General features: G+C 43.5%; 2 protein-coding genes across 2 annotated transcripts in view; both read right to left on the reverse strand.

Moving 5' to 3' along the window:
- lpcat1 (lysophosphatidylcholine acyltransferase 1) overlaps positions 1–6860 on the reverse strand; it is a 37647-nt gene extending 30787 nt beyond the window's left edge. The window contains exon 1 of the mRNA XM_080786990.1: positions 6555–6860. Within this exon, the coding sequence (XP_080643116.1) occupies positions 6555–6665 (111 nt within the window). The 5' untranslated portion in view covers positions 6666–6860. The remainder of the gene's footprint in view (positions 1–6554) is intronic.
- A 5147-nt stretch (positions 6861–12007) lies between these two features.
- Positions 12008–15914, reverse strand: ndufs6 (NADH:ubiquinone oxidoreductase subunit S6). The gene is made up of 4 exons (XM_080787002.1): positions 15734–15914; positions 15358–15411; positions 13724–13846; positions 12008–12141 (listed from the first exon to the last, which is right to left on the reverse strand). The coding sequence occupies exons 1-4, from the start codon at positions 15875–15877 to the stop codon at positions 12073–12075; spliced, it is 390 nt and encodes a 129-aa protein (XP_080643128.1). The 5' UTR covers positions 15878–15914; the 3' UTR covers positions 12008–12072.
- Positions 15915–16442: the final 528 nt, after the last annotated feature.

A 16442-nucleotide genomic window follows, 5' to 3' on the forward strand; every position in this document is an offset into this window, starting at 1 on the left:
CGTTTACACGCGGCCTGCTGTCAATCAGTGCACTAGTGCGTTGGCTACAGTCTTCTATACGGACACATCACACATGTATCGCGGACCGATCAGGAAGGATTAGGGAGAGAGAGAGAGAGAAAGAAAGAAAGAAAGAAAGACGTGTTGAGAGAGCGTCTCTCTAACGCGCGAGAGAGAGAGAACGTCTGAGAGAGAGAGAGAGAGAGAGAGAGAGAAGGGGGGGTCCCGTTAGCAACAAGCTAACAGCATACCGGACCCGGTACGTTCGTTCTATGATCCATATGATCTGCCGTTTAAGGAACCAAGTTAACGTTCGTTGCACGAAGGGCAGATCTGCGGGCGCGCAATGCTGTGTGTGTGTGTGTGTGTTCGTCTTTTTTTCTTTTTCCCTCCTGCTTCCATGCAGTCCACTACATGCAGTTGTTTTGGTGTTTTTGTTTTGGGGGAAGTAAGTCACGGCACATGCATGGTTGCACTGACAGTAAAGGTGGAAAGAGGGGTTTGGTTCTTTGGCCGCGGTGCCCGCTCTCGGCGCTTCAAAATAAAAAATATATTTTTTTATCGGTGAACCATTAGCCGTTAGTGTTGTCGGTAAACAAATTAATAAACGGCTAACGGCTAACGGCTATCGGTAGACAACCCTACTGGTGCCGTCTCTATTATTTATATATCTATACTCAAACGAGTGGAAGTGTGTATAGGGCGAGTGGCGAGGAGCTAGTTTCAAAAAGGGCCATACTGTGTCTCCCTCAAGGACACTTTGAGTTCGACAGGAAGCACCAGGGATGAAAGAGGGGTATACATACATGGGTTTGGCCGTTATATGGGCAATTATTTGACTCTTTGAACAATGTCAGTGTTGGCAATTATGCATGTTTCCGGGTTTAAAAAAAAAAAAGGCTTATTAAGCCAAGGGCCTTGCAAACGGGAAGCGAAGAACGCAGGCGTTGTTGCCTGGATCAACGACAGGTCTGTTGTAGAGGGGCGCGGCAACGCAAGCATAAAAAAAAAAAAGCGAAATTGAATCCAGGTCTGGTGAGTCGCGGGGGCGTGTGCACGAAACGAGCACGCGTGCAACAAATTCACGGGTCTGCGCTCACGTAAATACGCAACTTCTCCGAGCAAAAACGCAGGTCTCATTGAAAATGAACTATAGGCGCGTTTTATCGCTCCCCGTTTGCAAAGGCCCTTAGGCCATTTAGTTTTTGTTCAGTACCAGACAGTCCCTCCAGCTCTTCAATAAACAACAAGAAACACATTTTCAGGTGGGTTGCACATTTCAGCCAATGAGGGGAGAGTACCCATGTATCTGCTTCAATTTCATACTGTTCCAGTTAAAGAGGGAGTGTCACAATTATTGTATTTTTCCAGTTTTTCATGTGTCTATGAGGTGACAGTACTGCGGCTATCCATCTTTAAGGAAATAAATCTGCTCGTTTCTTTGTGTCATCACATTTCACTTGTTAATCCTGTATCCCATTATGAGTTCTCAATCCTGATTGGTGAAATTGGCATCCTGTCCTGCAAAAAAATATGTTGTTGACTAAAGAGCTGGGGAGACACGAGACAGGGAGACCCCTCCCCTATTACTGAACAAACACTCTATAGAGGGTATGCACATGACATCATCGTACCTGGAAGTTATGCTGGAAAGCCCACTGAGTGGCAAAAAACTACTTTCTGGCCTTGACAGCCCATTCATCCAAACAAAAGTCCTGTCCGATTGCATTAAACAATGTTAAACTCACCAACATTGCAGCTGTACGAAAAGCTTGAATTATCCTCTTTCTATCTGCAACGTTTTTGTTTCATAAAAGTCCACCATAGAAACCTTATGAGCTACTTTCTGTCAAGAAATGCCCGGCATTTGATTATTTTTTTAAGTGTCAGTTTGGAAGTGCTTGTTTTCTATAACACAACATTTTGCTGCCTCCTGCATTATGTGACATTTAGAAACAGGTGGTATATAGGACGGTTGAGTGATTTCCAACGAGTGCTTCCAAACTCCAACACTCCATGCTGTTCAATGTTTTGCCACTCAGTCTAGTTGAGGGGGGTGTGTCCTGATGGGAAAACCATGCATGTGCATACTCTCTATAGTGATGATTACTATCTGAATATACAGCTATGTCGTCAATCGGTGTACTAGGAATCTTCAAAATCAGGATCGCCATCAGATTAAAAAATGTGGCATCAGCCAGGCTCTACCCTTCTGTTCCCAAAATGCCCCTCTAAAAGCAGCCACACTAATACGTGAAAGGCTTTTGTTCGGTTGGTGGTAAAAAAAGAAAAAAAAGATGTCCATTCAAAGTGCCAGCCCTGTTCTTCAGCCCCAGCCATACAACTTTAGCTTTGGTGCCAATCTGCTCCTCTCTCTCTTTTTCCTGATGACATGATGGAATAAAAGCATCCTTCCATGATTCTCACAGTCTGTTTTGTCGGACCGTAGCCATACTAAATCAATCTCTCTTTCTTTCTCCCATCCCATCTTTCACTCACATTCTTTCATAATATCTCTCACGTCCTCCTGCATCTTTCTCTAATTCATCCTGCCTTTATTCCTGCTATTTCTTCTTGCCTCTTTTGTCCCCTTCTCCCCTGCCTTGCCACACAGATTATCATCCACAGGCCGCTGTAACAGCTCCTGTGGTGAAGAGGCTCCCCAGGGGTGCTGGGCTAATTGTTCCACGGGTTGGAGTTTCCAATTGGAGTGCAATAACGACGCTCTCTGACATTCACCTGGGAACCGGGAGGCACTCGAGCTCTCGCCTGCCGTTTGTGACGTTGGCTTCTAAACTGAGCTGTCGAACATGGGAAAAGGAAGGCAGTGGGTACCAGGAGTTCAGGACCTACTTGTAAATGCCCTGCATTTATGTAGCGCATTTATCCAAATATCTTTACAAAGTGTGTCACGTTCACCTGTTCATTCACACCGACGGTGACAGCAACCATGCAAGGTGGTACCACCTTCATCTGGAACAGTTATTCATAGTCTGGACTTTCGGTGGTGAGGTGACCACCGCTCCGGTGGTGAGGTGACCACTGGAGCTGAAATAAAGTTGAGCAGTGGTGAGTAAAAACAGAGAGAAGGGCTGGGGCGGTGACTTGGCTGGCGGTTTGCTCTTCACTGTGGCTCATGAGTCATGTTGTAGTTCGGTGGTCACCTCACCACCGAAAACCCAGACTATGAATAACGCTTTAGCGAGAGGTTCAGTGGGGTTCTTCTTGCTCAAGGACACTTTGACACAAACCCAGGAGGAGCCGGGGATTCAACAGGGACATTTCTGGTTCCCAAACAGCCTCTCTATTTACACAACTCCTGAGCCACAACAGCTCCCATGAAGTAATACAGATGTGCAGGTGAATTGCACAAGCATACTTTCCACTTGGAATTTGAAAAATGAGTGTTTGCTGCAACGGCTGATTTACAGCCTCCAGTAACTGAGAAAACTTGTCAAGCGAAACTGAGAACAATAAGACGTTTCACTCTACAGTAGTTGGTCTAATGTGTACCTTTCGTTGCAGGCACGTGGGAATAGATACCATGATACCAAATGTTCTGTGGTAATCTTACTGCTGAAATCTGGGTTATCAATTTCATTGATTATAAAAAAATATTAATCCTAAAACAAAAATTGATGACATTGGATTTAGATTATTTTCTTATGGGTCGAATACATATTTTTTTATTGCGAAAGAGCTATTTTTGCACACCACCATTGTACGATTAAGTGTAAAACAGGGCTTAATACTGTAAGTGGTTAACCCATTTTGGGTGGGAAGTGGGAACCCCTTTTGGTGTTAGCAATATGTTATGCTTTACCTATTGAAAAATAGCAGATCTACAATCCACTCGGTGGCGCGCTACGAGCTTGTAGGTCTGGTATTTTTGAGAAATCGAAGAACGACTGACATAGAAACATAGCTTTTTCAGGAAACTGTCAGGATCAAGACATTTTTTAGAATCTGATCTCAAGTCAAAATGGGTTAATCAGATTCAGTTAATCAATTATTTGATTAATTGAAAGGGAAATGGATAGATTAATTGCTAATAAGATAACTGATAGTTGCCCTGGTAATGTTGCTGCAGCAGGATTCCACACGGTCAGAGACTGTCAGTCAGATGTCTTTATTAGTGTGCTAGAGAACTAGCGGCGATGTGCCAGATGTTCTATCTGTGACTCAGATGAGCAGAATACTGCTCTGCTATCCATCTGATTGGTTAACTCTCAGGGCAGGTCAGAAGGCGTTCTGGAATGATGTTTGTTTTTGCAGTTTGTACGAAATATACATTTTCCAAGAGACTAATAGCCAGGGGCGAATTGTGCTTATTCCAAGAACAACACTTTCTCTTCCTCAATATCACGAGCACAAAAAAAAAAAAACACACACAAACAAATACATGCACATTGACAAACACCATCGATGTACATAGTTCCATCTGGTTCTCTGACTGCTAACACTTTTTTTTTTGTGTGAAGGTAGACCATGTTTACCACTGTGTGTGTGTCAAGTGGAAAAACACACCTCACCGCCACATTATAGGAACGTGCACACACACACACACACACACACCTGCTTGCGGTTCTGCCACAGACAACAACAACTGTCTACAATCTACTGCAACTCCTTGAAAGCCGATGTTGGACAATTTGGGTTCACTCAAGGAAATCTCGAGACTTGGCTGTGATAAAAATAAATCCTCTCCCTAACATAGAAGGGTCTGCCTTCTTAGTTTACGCTGCAGGACTCAAGTCAGTGGAGGACTCACATCTGATCTATTCTAATCTGCACAGAGTCAGTCAAGTCAGTGCGAGCTCAACTATTGTTGGGAACATTTTGTGCCAACGTGAGGGCCCGGCTTCCTGAGCCCCGGTGCTTTGTGTCTATGGGCTGTGCGTGTGAATCTACACAGGCTGCCCTGGGGGCGGTGAGGATTAGGCCATTACAGATAAACCCGTAAGGACAGTGCAGGCCAGTGTAAAGCACTTCCTTCCCCAGTGAGTGATGATGGTGTGTGTGCGCGTGTGTACGCGCGCGCGCGTGTGTGTGTGTGTGTACCTGGCTGCTCTCCAGGACAGCTGTTGAGTTACTAATTAATCGCTAAGCTTGAGAACATTGATCTGCCGACTGATGGATGAGGGCTGTCCATCAGATCATCTGATACTAACGGACAGGTGAGAGGGGGAGACACCATTGATCTCCGTGGTCCATTTGGGACGCGCTCAGCCACACAGCGTGTATCTCACACACACACACACACACACACACTACCACTTCCATGATCCATTCCAGCTCTAGAATGTCCCCTTGTCCAGACTGGCATAGGCCTGTTCTAGTGTGTGTTCTGTAAATGCACTTAAAACACACACAAATGCATGACTGAGTGTATGCCATTGGGCTCTGTTTAATCAGCAGCTTATTATTATAGCTCTATGTTGACACAGAACTGTACACACGGGGGGGGGGGGGGTGTGTGTGTGTGTGTGTGTGTGTGTGTGTGTGTGTGTGTGTGTGTGTGTGTGTGTGTGTGTGTGTGAGAGAGAGTGAAAGTTGGGAACAGGAAGCAAGAGCAACAAAAGGGTACATAGGGGTATAGAGAGAATGAAAGTCAAGTCATGTACTGTACAGTACACGTAAGGAACAACCCTCTCTGCTGTTAAACGGCTGCAGAATTTGCAAATGAGAAACGAATGATATGCAAATGAAAAATGGGAGACGTTGGAGACCTTTTCAGAGCATGTTGACATGTCATAGACATAGATTCATCTAAATAAACACAGCTTTAACGATTACCTGTACTACTACATTCTGGGTGTATTTAACGTGCTGTGGTGTTACTGTGTGGTGGTTACCACAGCACTTTCAGGATGGCACATAGCCCCAATATGTTCCCTCAGTCCCTACGCTCATTCTGTAGACAGAATGACTAAGGGACTGAGGGAACATATTGGCGGAACACAGAATAGAAGCATTCTAAATTAAACAGACGACCACGTGAACTGATGACAGTGGTGTTGGTGGTGGTAAGGTATAACTCTTATGTCATGACATGTCAAAATACCGTGAATAGGGTCTAATGGCCAATGAAGTGGTCTCACTTCTCACGTTACCAGACCAGTTTGACAAGTAGAACCAGGATTCGCGCGGGGCTCCATGGCCCTAAAAGACAATAATGCATAGCCTAGTTACAGTACATAGCAGGTAAGTAATCTACATGAAAAAGAAAGGTCATGTAGATGGATGGGTGATTTTGATTACCTGTGGACAACGTTACAGCGGTCAACACGTGAGTGTGCAATGAATGTGCACATGTATGCAATGCATACATGTGGGAAAACTTTAAGCGTGTGTCTGCCCGCAGAAAAGCCGTGTGACTAACGGGAAGCTGCTTCTTCTTTACTTTCCCTCCCCTCTCTTGAGTCCTGTTTGTAGTTACGTAATGAAAAAGAACCAAGATGTTCTCTTAAATCTCCACGCACCTCTGCCGGTGTGTTTTTATTTAATTTCATCATTTAAACTCTCGTTGTTGATATAGTGCTTATTTTTGTTACCTTCAATTTCTCCGCCGGTGTGAATTTCAAGTCGTAGACGAAGGGGTTTCTCAGCGGGGGTCCGACCAACTCCTCCGAGGAGTCTCCTGCATCAACCGTCGAGAACTTCATCGTCGCACGCACGGAGACTAAAGTTTGGCCTCTAAAAACGTAAAGAAACCGACCCGTATAAGTGTTTTTTTTTGTGTGTGTCTCAAGACGAAATCAAAATGATTCGTATTGCCCAGAGAGGACTCGGTGTTTTGGAGCCCGGGGAGAGGAGGAGGCGTGTGTCTCTCTCTCTCATCAATCTGTACACTTATCGGTTCTTCTCTCTCAGTCTCACCACCGGGGAGAGAGACGCCAGACTACTACAGAGATGTTGGCTGGGCGGGGATCTTTTTCCTTACTGGCTGCTGCTAATGCGCATGCGTGAAGCGCGAGACTAAAAAAAGAACAGATCTTCAAGCTTCGCTCCGCGACGCGTTGTTAGCTTGTAGATCTGTTATTTTTTTTGGCGAGCGCCCCCCTCAAGCATGGGGTCGTGTATATAATCCATTAATCCCATGTTCTGGAGGGACGTGGGGTCATGCCAGCTTTAATTGGTTGTCAGGGCAACTGCACAGATCTGTCTAATTGACAGTTTATCCACACATGATTTCACACGTACGTGAATTGGTTAATATTTTAATTGCGTTGTTAACATTTCGAGGAGGCAGCATTGTTATTATGAACTGAATATTATTTATTAGTATTATTGTATTAACACTGTGTGTGTGTGTGTGTGTGTGTGTGTGTGTGTGTGTGTGTGTGTGTGTGTGTGTGTGTGTGTGTGCGTGCGTGCGTGCGTGCGTGCGTGCGTGCGTGCGTGCGTGCGTGCGTGCGTGCGTGCGTGCGTGCGTGCGTGCGTGAGTGTGTGTGTGCTTGCATGTAGTAGTAATGTAAAAGATTTCACATCATTTGCACGCTGCGTTCATGATTTGAGGCTTTTTGTTCCAAACGGGCCAATCCTGCAAACTTTGAAAGCCAATGTTAGAAAATTAGGATGGAATATGAAATATCATATATCATTGAACACATGACTATAGAGATAGGACTGTGTGACAATTTGTACTGTACTGTACTGTACTGTACTGTACTGTACTGTACTGTACTGTCACTGTACTGACCCACAGGAACGCACCCAGGGTGCCGGCCCGATTCCGGCGAGCCGCCCCGCGTCCGAAACGTTTGAGAAATGACAGAGTTACCGTGTGGGGGTCCCTCTACTGTACCCTCTACTGTACTGTGACTGTACTGTACTGGCACACCCGAAATCACCATACAGTATATACAGTTAATATGTGCGTGTGTGCTTGTGTGTGTGTTAGGTTGCGCACAGGTGGTGAAAACAACCATGCTGTTTTCGTGCTCAGACGCACCCAGCCACCCACACACAGCTCTGTAAGGGAGTGGTTGCACCACTCAAAAATGCCAAGCATTCAGGAGTGGTGGATTCTCGAGCCAGTTCTGCAGGCTCCACCTGGCCCGTGCATGGTAGTGAATGGCCCTCCTAAAGGCCTCACGTGGGTTTGTTGGGCTTCTTCCTCAAGGAAGATACAGGCTGGGGTACCAACCCATACTGCTCCCAGGTGCCGGCTGCCACCCGTCTCTCCGGTGGTCACCAGACTATTCCTGGTTGTCATGTAGTCTATTCCTATGAGTCACTATATAAATAGAATAACTAAAACAAAAATACATTGCATGGATGCACCTGGGACGTATCCTCAGTGATGTATCCCAAGGTCATCGGGATTCCGGGTCTTCCAACATCATACCCCTCAGTCTCCTAGCACCAGACTCCCTCTCCCAGCACCAGACTCCCTGGTGCTGGGAGTCTGGCGCAACGCACAGGTGCTGGACCTGGTGAGAGCAGGAGTGAGTGAGACGTACTGTAGGAGGGGCCCAGACAGGAGTCAACCCACAGAGCCTAGTCCTTCCATGTGCCAGATTGATGCGATCCTACCCAGTTCCGGCAGAGTAGTTTCGGAGGAATGGATTGTGTGGCCCTGGTTTTATCCTAATGGGACTGACCGAGGGTAGTGAAGGGTATGATGTTGGAATACCCGAAACCCTTGGTATACATCACTGAGGATACGTCCCAGGTGCATCCATGCGATGTATTTTTGTTTTTTAAACATCTTCTTTACAAACATAGCAACAACGCTGGTTAACAAACTGCCCTGCCACTCTGGGCGATTCGGTGAAGAGCAAAACCTATAGGTGTTTGTAAAGACGATTTAAAACTGGTAATGGTAACAACTGGTGAGGTACTTAAAAAACGGAGTGCCCTACAACCCAACAACGCCACTGGCCATGACCTCCACATTTGTGAGAGACTCAGCCATCTATATAGCTCCAAATTCCAATCATCCACACAATAAACCTCTCCATCAAACAGGGACAGGTCCCTCAAGATTTCAAACTTTCAAACCACTGCGCAAGAAAGGGAGCAAATTAGACTACTACCCTATTTCTATTCTTATAGCTCCATCTCGAAAGTGATGGGAAAAAACGTTATTTCCGTGCTAGGACCCAGCCAGCCATGGACCCAGTCAGCCAACGAGCCAGGAGTCACACATTGTTTATGAACAGGTTGAAAAGTATCTTGACACTAAAAAAAACAAATGTACAAATTCCAATCTGGCTTCAAAACATCCCACTCCACTGATACATACAAAACAAAGCAGCTCGTATAGTGCTTCAATGCCCATAACGAACAAGAGTAAGTACAATGAACAATGATCTAGTGTGGTTAAGTGTAAAAAGTAGGTTGGATTATTCATTACTGTGTTTTGTGAAAAACATCATCACAACTAAAACCCCATCAATAATTTATAATAACTTATCATTGTTCTCAGATATACTCATCATTATTTTACTCGGCAGTCATCAGAGGGTCGTTTCATGCTGCCTTCATGTAGAACAAATGTTAAACAAAGAACAGTCCATTACAGAGCAATGTTTAAGACCCCAGGAAGAATAGCTGCTGTGACTCACAGTAAGCTAATGGGGATCTAATAAATAAATCAAATCAAAAAACATGCCTCCTCTTAAGTCCTCTATTTGAGCGACCACATCAAACACGAGGTGGATGCTGGCAAATGCTGCCCACAAGATTCGCTACACCACCAAGATACCCATGTACAGGTCTAAATACTTCCTTAATGTCAACAAAGTCCACATGCCTTATATGATTTCCTGTTTTTTGAGGGCCCTCCTATATTCAGCTTTTAGTGAAAATAGGAAACTTTGTCCTACACAAACATTAAATTCCCATTGACAGTAAATGGAGAATTTGACATCAGTGTCAGAGCAAATCAGCCTTGTGTCTATTTTCGTCCTACACATAAAATTCCCATTGACAATGAATGGAGAATTTTACGTCATAGTGTATGAGCAAATAGGCAATGTCTATTTTATGTCATGATGATGTGCTATGAGAGTGCACGGATGTAGTTTTTTAGAAGTGTATATTTGTTGTATGGTATTGAAATTATTATATATGTTTTGCTTGATCTAAAACCAATAAATATTGAATGAGAATAAAGAATAGTACGTCGTACGTCTCTAAATGTTCTGATGAATTGAAAATGGTGGACCCAATTGTAAACAAGTGTAATGCTTTATGGTGTCGTCCACAGTAACAGTTTTTGTATCGAATTGTGCTTTCGTTTGAAATGTACCCATTCTGCATACTGTCTCTCTCTACGTCGTCCTCAGACGAGCCCTCCATCGGCGTCTCCAGTCATCTCGGTTCTCCATACATCCGGCCAGCTCCTTTGTGCTTTCCGCACCAGTATCTTTCTTTAGTACGGCCACTGTGAATAAAGACTTCAATCAATCAATCAATGGGCTGGTGGGGCCAGGGCCCAAGGGCACTTAATTGGCTCTCAGGGGCCCTTTGCGGAAACTGGACCACACTGTACTGGGTTTGAGGCCCTGACATGGGCTCCTGGGACCCATCATTGGCTGTTGATTAAATTTAGGTAAAAAAGATGATAAAAAAAAATTAAATCCTGGGGCCGTCGTGGGGGTTAATCTGTCCCTGGGGTTGAAGCGTTAATTAAAAATGACCTATTACCTCTAAACCCAACATTGGTTTAATTTACAATAATTTAATAAATTGTGGTAGTATAGCTTGTTATTCAATACAATCTTTACAGTTGATAGACTGCATGCCACGGGCCTAGTGCAACTCACTATCCCCTGGCAGGTGGTTTGACTGCTTGATTGAAAGCATTGCACTGCTCTGGCTGTAAACCAATTCACTTGATTAATAAATGAAGTAAACCAACAACTTGACATACCTACAAAACCTGTTTCACAAATTCTGTCAAAGGTGGACAATTTGAAAAGCATGTGAGTGCCACTTAGCCTACGATTACATAAGTAGCAATATACCACAATGTCACAATAACCGGTTACACAAGTCAAGATGTATACTTGAATTTACTTGCATTGTTCATTTAATTAATCATTGAACAGAAGTCATAAAACCATAATGTAGCCTATAAAATGTAAGCAATCAAAAATAAATCCAGATCCCTGTAGGCTCTAGCTTAGTATTAACCTAATAAAACACTTTCTCTGTCTCTGAATTTCTCATCGATGTTGACATTTCAGATCTCATAGGGTGGTTATTACGTTTCTGTTTGTTGCCCAACAGCCTGAAAGTACATTCAGGTTTCCATGGTTGCACATTGCTATTTAAAGACCCCGTCTGTCAATATAGTGTTTTGTGCCCTTCCCTCCAATGACAGTATGAAAATGATACTTTGATATTAAAATAACATAGGAACAATGATCTCTTCCCCCAGAGAGCGTGTGGAGAACACTGGGTCCAATTTTTGACTATCGGCTGTACATACTGTAAGCTGTTTTTGTATGACCTTCTCAACCACATTGTCTTTGAAGATCATGGTGCAAAAAGAATAACTTTATATCATTAGATACAGGAATGTCCAGGCATGCTTTTCTATAGTTATATTTAAGGATTTGGCGCCATCATGTGGTTCTTCTCTGAATTGTTTCAAATTCTATTTTATTCTATTTGGACCAGCACAGATTCTGCATTATTTGAATATATAAATGATTATAATGTAAGCATCTGCTAGATGCTAGAATACATTTGGGACAGTAAAATGGGACTTATTGCACAACATTTTTAAAGATTTGAGAATATTAGTTCACCTGTCACCTGTTCAAAGCTTATAGCCACCTATAAAAAAACTTGGGTAAATCGATTCTGCCACCCAAGTGTGGAATGCCCTGACCCCCAGCATGCCCAAAACAGGGACACAATGCTGAGAGTAGTTAAGCCATTTTAATTATAAAATAAGTGATTATATTCTGATCCATTTGACAGACAACTTGTTTTTAACCATATTGATTCACAATTTCTCCAGAAACATAAAACTAACCATAGACACGGGAAGAGGGAATATAATTTATTTACCAGAAGCACAAATTACACAGAAGGAAAACAGGGAAAAGAGGCTCAGTGATGGTGAGTCTGATGGAACTGTAATCCACAATAGCCACATGTCCCTACTTTAGTCGTCTTGTCCTGGAGAGACACAAGAAGGCAGAGACAATTGTGAGAATCATAGATATTAAGTATTAAAAAAAATAGATGCCTCATTGGCCGCTGCAGTTCGTTGGAGCGATTGTGTGTTGAAGGAGGGGCGGAAGAATTTACACTGGCCGAAGAAAGTACGCCGGAAGTGTGGACGGCACGTTACGTCACGCTGCCACTCAAGTGATTACTGGCCAATCACAGCGCATCTTTTCCGGGACTTACAGACCGGAACATGCGCTTGAATGATTCCCATTTCCAAAATCAACCAAAGGTCTAAGACAGTTATGGAAAATGTAATTATTATTATTATGAAAGCATTGGAACACACATTTTATTTGTTCATTTATTTCACGTTATAATATTCACATATTCTCATCTTAAATACGGGGCTCGTGTGTCGTCCGTCAAATTGCAGATGGACAGAGACTCTCAGATTGGAAATGAATATACTCCAACATTCTTCCCGTCTCTGAATAATGTGTCCGGCCACTTCAGATACGGGAAGTAAAGCAAAGTTGGGACGTCTTGCTATTAGCCTCTTGGGCGTTACAGTCATGGACCTTTACATCGTCGGACTTTGCAAAACAGGCAGCGGGCCCATTCAAAGCATTATCTCAGGTGCTATAAATGTCTATCTACGTCCATTAAGTAGACTTAAGAAATTGACTAAGGGGAAAGGAACTGGTTGGAATAATGTGTTCCTTCCACGCGCTACGTATATTAAAATAAATTGACTAATCATTACAAGTGGCTCATATTTTGAAGAGGAAGTCAGTTTCGGTTGTAGCCAACTGCCATGACAGTTGTTACGATGCCGGCAAGAGTTGTAGTCTAACCAGGATTAGGTGGTGGATTAAACACAAGCTTTAAGCCATAGTTCAGATATTTATGATATGAAAACCTCACAACTTTGACTTAATAATGTACATACTTTCGAAGTATGTTAAACATGGAACCTCCGTGGCATTAGCTGAGTAAATTGTATAATTCTCACACTGGTAAAAATCATCATCAACAACAACAGCTGCCCAAAGAAACATGAACAAGTAGGCTGCTACACTACACTACAGTACAAGTACTGTATGTTACTGTCACTGCCTGCAAGAATGTACATGGAACTGTTTGGGCCGTGCCGTGCCAATTCTTATAAACATTTTAAATTGGTTGAAGTGGGTCCACCGTGCACTGTGTGGTGCTGAACTCTCGAAGTGAATTTGTGTGAGAGAAAACTGCAGTAGCAGGGGTTTGTAAAGACACACAGTTGCAGGGATGTGATTGTTTTAACCCCTTTTGGTGTTAGCATTATGGTATGCTTTAGCTATTGAAAAATAGCAGATCTACAAGCTCATACGAGCTTGTAGGTCTGCTATTTTGAAAAATCGAAGAACGACTGACATAGAAACATAGCTTTTTCAGAAAACTGTCAGGATCCAGATGTAGAAGACATTTTTAGAATCTGATCTCAGGTCAGAATGGGTTAAAGTGATGTTACGTGAAGCATTGATGGGTTATTATATCGCAGCATAATGCATCGTGTCGTGTTGTCAGACCAGCGTGTTCAGGACCCTACCAGGTTGATGTAGACTTTGGGGTGGCCCAGGGCTCCTCCGCCTCCATCGCAGGACACCACTCTGTCCTCGACTTCAGTCACTGCCTCCTCTGCCACCAATTTGATGGCAAAGTTCTTATTCACCTGGAATGTGTACAAGTAAAGTAAGGATAATGCTTGATGCAGCGGAACAGATCTATATATGGCAAAACAGCTTAAGTATTTTTTAAGTGGTGCTTTGTAGATCCAGCATCAGTGCTCTCGCAATTGTTATGTGGCTTTTTGGAGCAAGTAAACATACAATTGCCAAATAAAAGTACACTAATTGATGTATCATTCGTTCCCATACACATCCATACATAGCTGCAAAATCAGGGCCGGGGGGGAACCACATCAATAACATTTACACTTACACTCTTGTGTTTAACTGCCTACTGCCTAGCATCTAGGCCCTAGAAGATGATGGATTGCTTTATTAACAGTTTGCAGAAAGAAGCACAGGAAAGAACTAGTTCAATAAAAGTTCTGCTAAGAGGATTTAAAACCTGTGGCTTGTTTCCATTGGGGTCCTTCATATTATTATTTTTTTTGATTGATTGAAATATTTATTAACAGTTTGTAGAATTACAGTACATTTCAAGCACAAACTCAATACAGAGACTGTTAACTGTGAGTGGACGACCCAATTAAGCATTACACTTGTTTACAACAGGGTCCACATTGTTCAATTCATCAAAACATTTAGAGACATACAAATAGACACTTCTATGTAGTTAAAGAACAGAACAGGAATTCATCATATAGGAAGCAAAAAGGGAAAAGATACATATACAGTGAGGGGAAAGGGGGGAGGGGGGTGAGGGGGGATTCAGATTTTACAGAGGCCAGTTTCGAATTGCAGCCATCCGTAGGTGCCCTTTGAGAGCGGTTTTGAAGGAGTCAAGGGATTCACAATGACTGTTGGTAGGGCGTTCAACATTTTGGTGGCATAGGAGCGAAAATAATTTAGTCCCTTGTTTGAGCCGAATCTGGGTTGTACATGGTTTGTTGCACTCCCTCTGGTGTTGTGGGTGTGGACTTCGTTTACATTAAGGAAGTATTTAGACAGGTACATGGGTATCTTATTGGTGTATCGAATCTTGTGGACCAGACCCATTGCAAGATGCTGTACTCTGTCGTCGACCCTAAGCCATCCCAGCCTGTCAAAGTGGGCAGGGGTGAGGTGGGTTCGGGGGTGAGGCCAAGTAGGAGCCTGACCAGTTTGTTTTGGGAGGTCTGGAGCCTTGTTTTAAGGGCCTTTGAGGTGCTGTGGTACCAAGAGGTGGATGCATAGTCAAAGAAACCTTGTACGAGGGCTCCTGTTAAGGTCTTCAAGGTGTTTTTGTTGACCAGTGAGGAGATCCTGTAAAGGAATCTTGTTCTTTGATTGACTTTTTTGATTACGTTGGTGGCCATTTTATCACCGGAAAGATTGGCCTCCAGGATGGAACCTAGGTAGGTAATTTCATATTTTCGTGTGATAATGTTGTCACCCACTCTAACCAAGAAGCCAATTCATCAAGAGGGTCAAATTAACACCTTTTCACACAGTTGACAGATAGTGATTTAAATGATAAATACGTAACGCTACCTAAAATTTACGTTTTTTTAGGTACCTCTTTCTGTCTGCCCACAAATCTGGCTCTCCTGGGGTCCTGCGCATCGAACACCTGCAGAAGATATCAAATCAAACAAAAGACACAACACTTCTTGGATGATGCGATGCGACTATATACAACTAAAATCATGCTGGAATTATTAGTTAGCCACAATACGTTCCCTCAGTCCCTACGCTCATTCTGTAGGCCAGGGAGTCTCTAGGGACTCTGAGGGAACGTATTGGGGCTAGGAATGAGTTAGGTCACCCATAGCCCTGGTCCAGTGCTTACAGCGAGTCTCTAGTCTCTGTAAGCACTGGACCAGGGCTAGGTCACCCAGCGACGATGTGACGCAGGGTTTAGCTTCAGACAAGACAAACAGATAGACGTTTACCTGGCCGGTGTGAGTGATCTCTTCCCCGGTGCTGGACACATCCAGGGCGTAGTGCTGAACAGGTACAGCAGATATCCTCAGTGGTGAGACGAGAACCTTAACATTCTTACTGAAGGACAACAACCTGCCCGCTATGGCCGCCATGTTTGTTTACGATGCTCTGTGTTTTCCCGTTTTCCCAGGATGCATTGCAGGGGAAGGTTTTGTAAATTTATTAACACTAAATAACTAACCAATCACAGCGCGCATGTCCCTTCGAGCTATGGGATTCTAGATTATACCCTTCTCAAAGTCACATACGTCACACTCACACACAGGAAGTAGAAATCGTCTTCTCACACAGCTCTTCTATCCATGTAATATTCACACGGCCGAATCTTGTGGTTATTAAACCCTATTTTCAGGGGTATACCCCATTCGTTCCAAAGCTTTTTGAATCTTTCCAAAGGTTTGTAGACATTCTTTCATTGTATGATGTGACTCATAATGCGTGATGTTGTTTTCTTGTGGATGTTATCGCGGCTGGCCTTGAATGGCAGCCTGCATGCATGGTTCTGTTCACTGCTCGTCTCTTTCCTGCCCTTGCCACAGGGAGGCGCTAGTAGACTTGTGCTTAATGGCATGATCGAGGCATATTAACAAACTGTTTATTATTTTGATGGTGTTAGGTTGAAGTGTATCATCCATAGGCCTATGCTAATTGTGAAAG

This window comes from Protomyctophum bolini (assembly GCF_963924005.1).
Source record: "Protomyctophum bolini genome assembly, chromosome: 17".
Lineage (NCBI taxonomy): Eukaryota > Metazoa > Chordata > Actinopteri > Myctophiformes > Myctophidae > Protomyctophum > Protomyctophum bolini.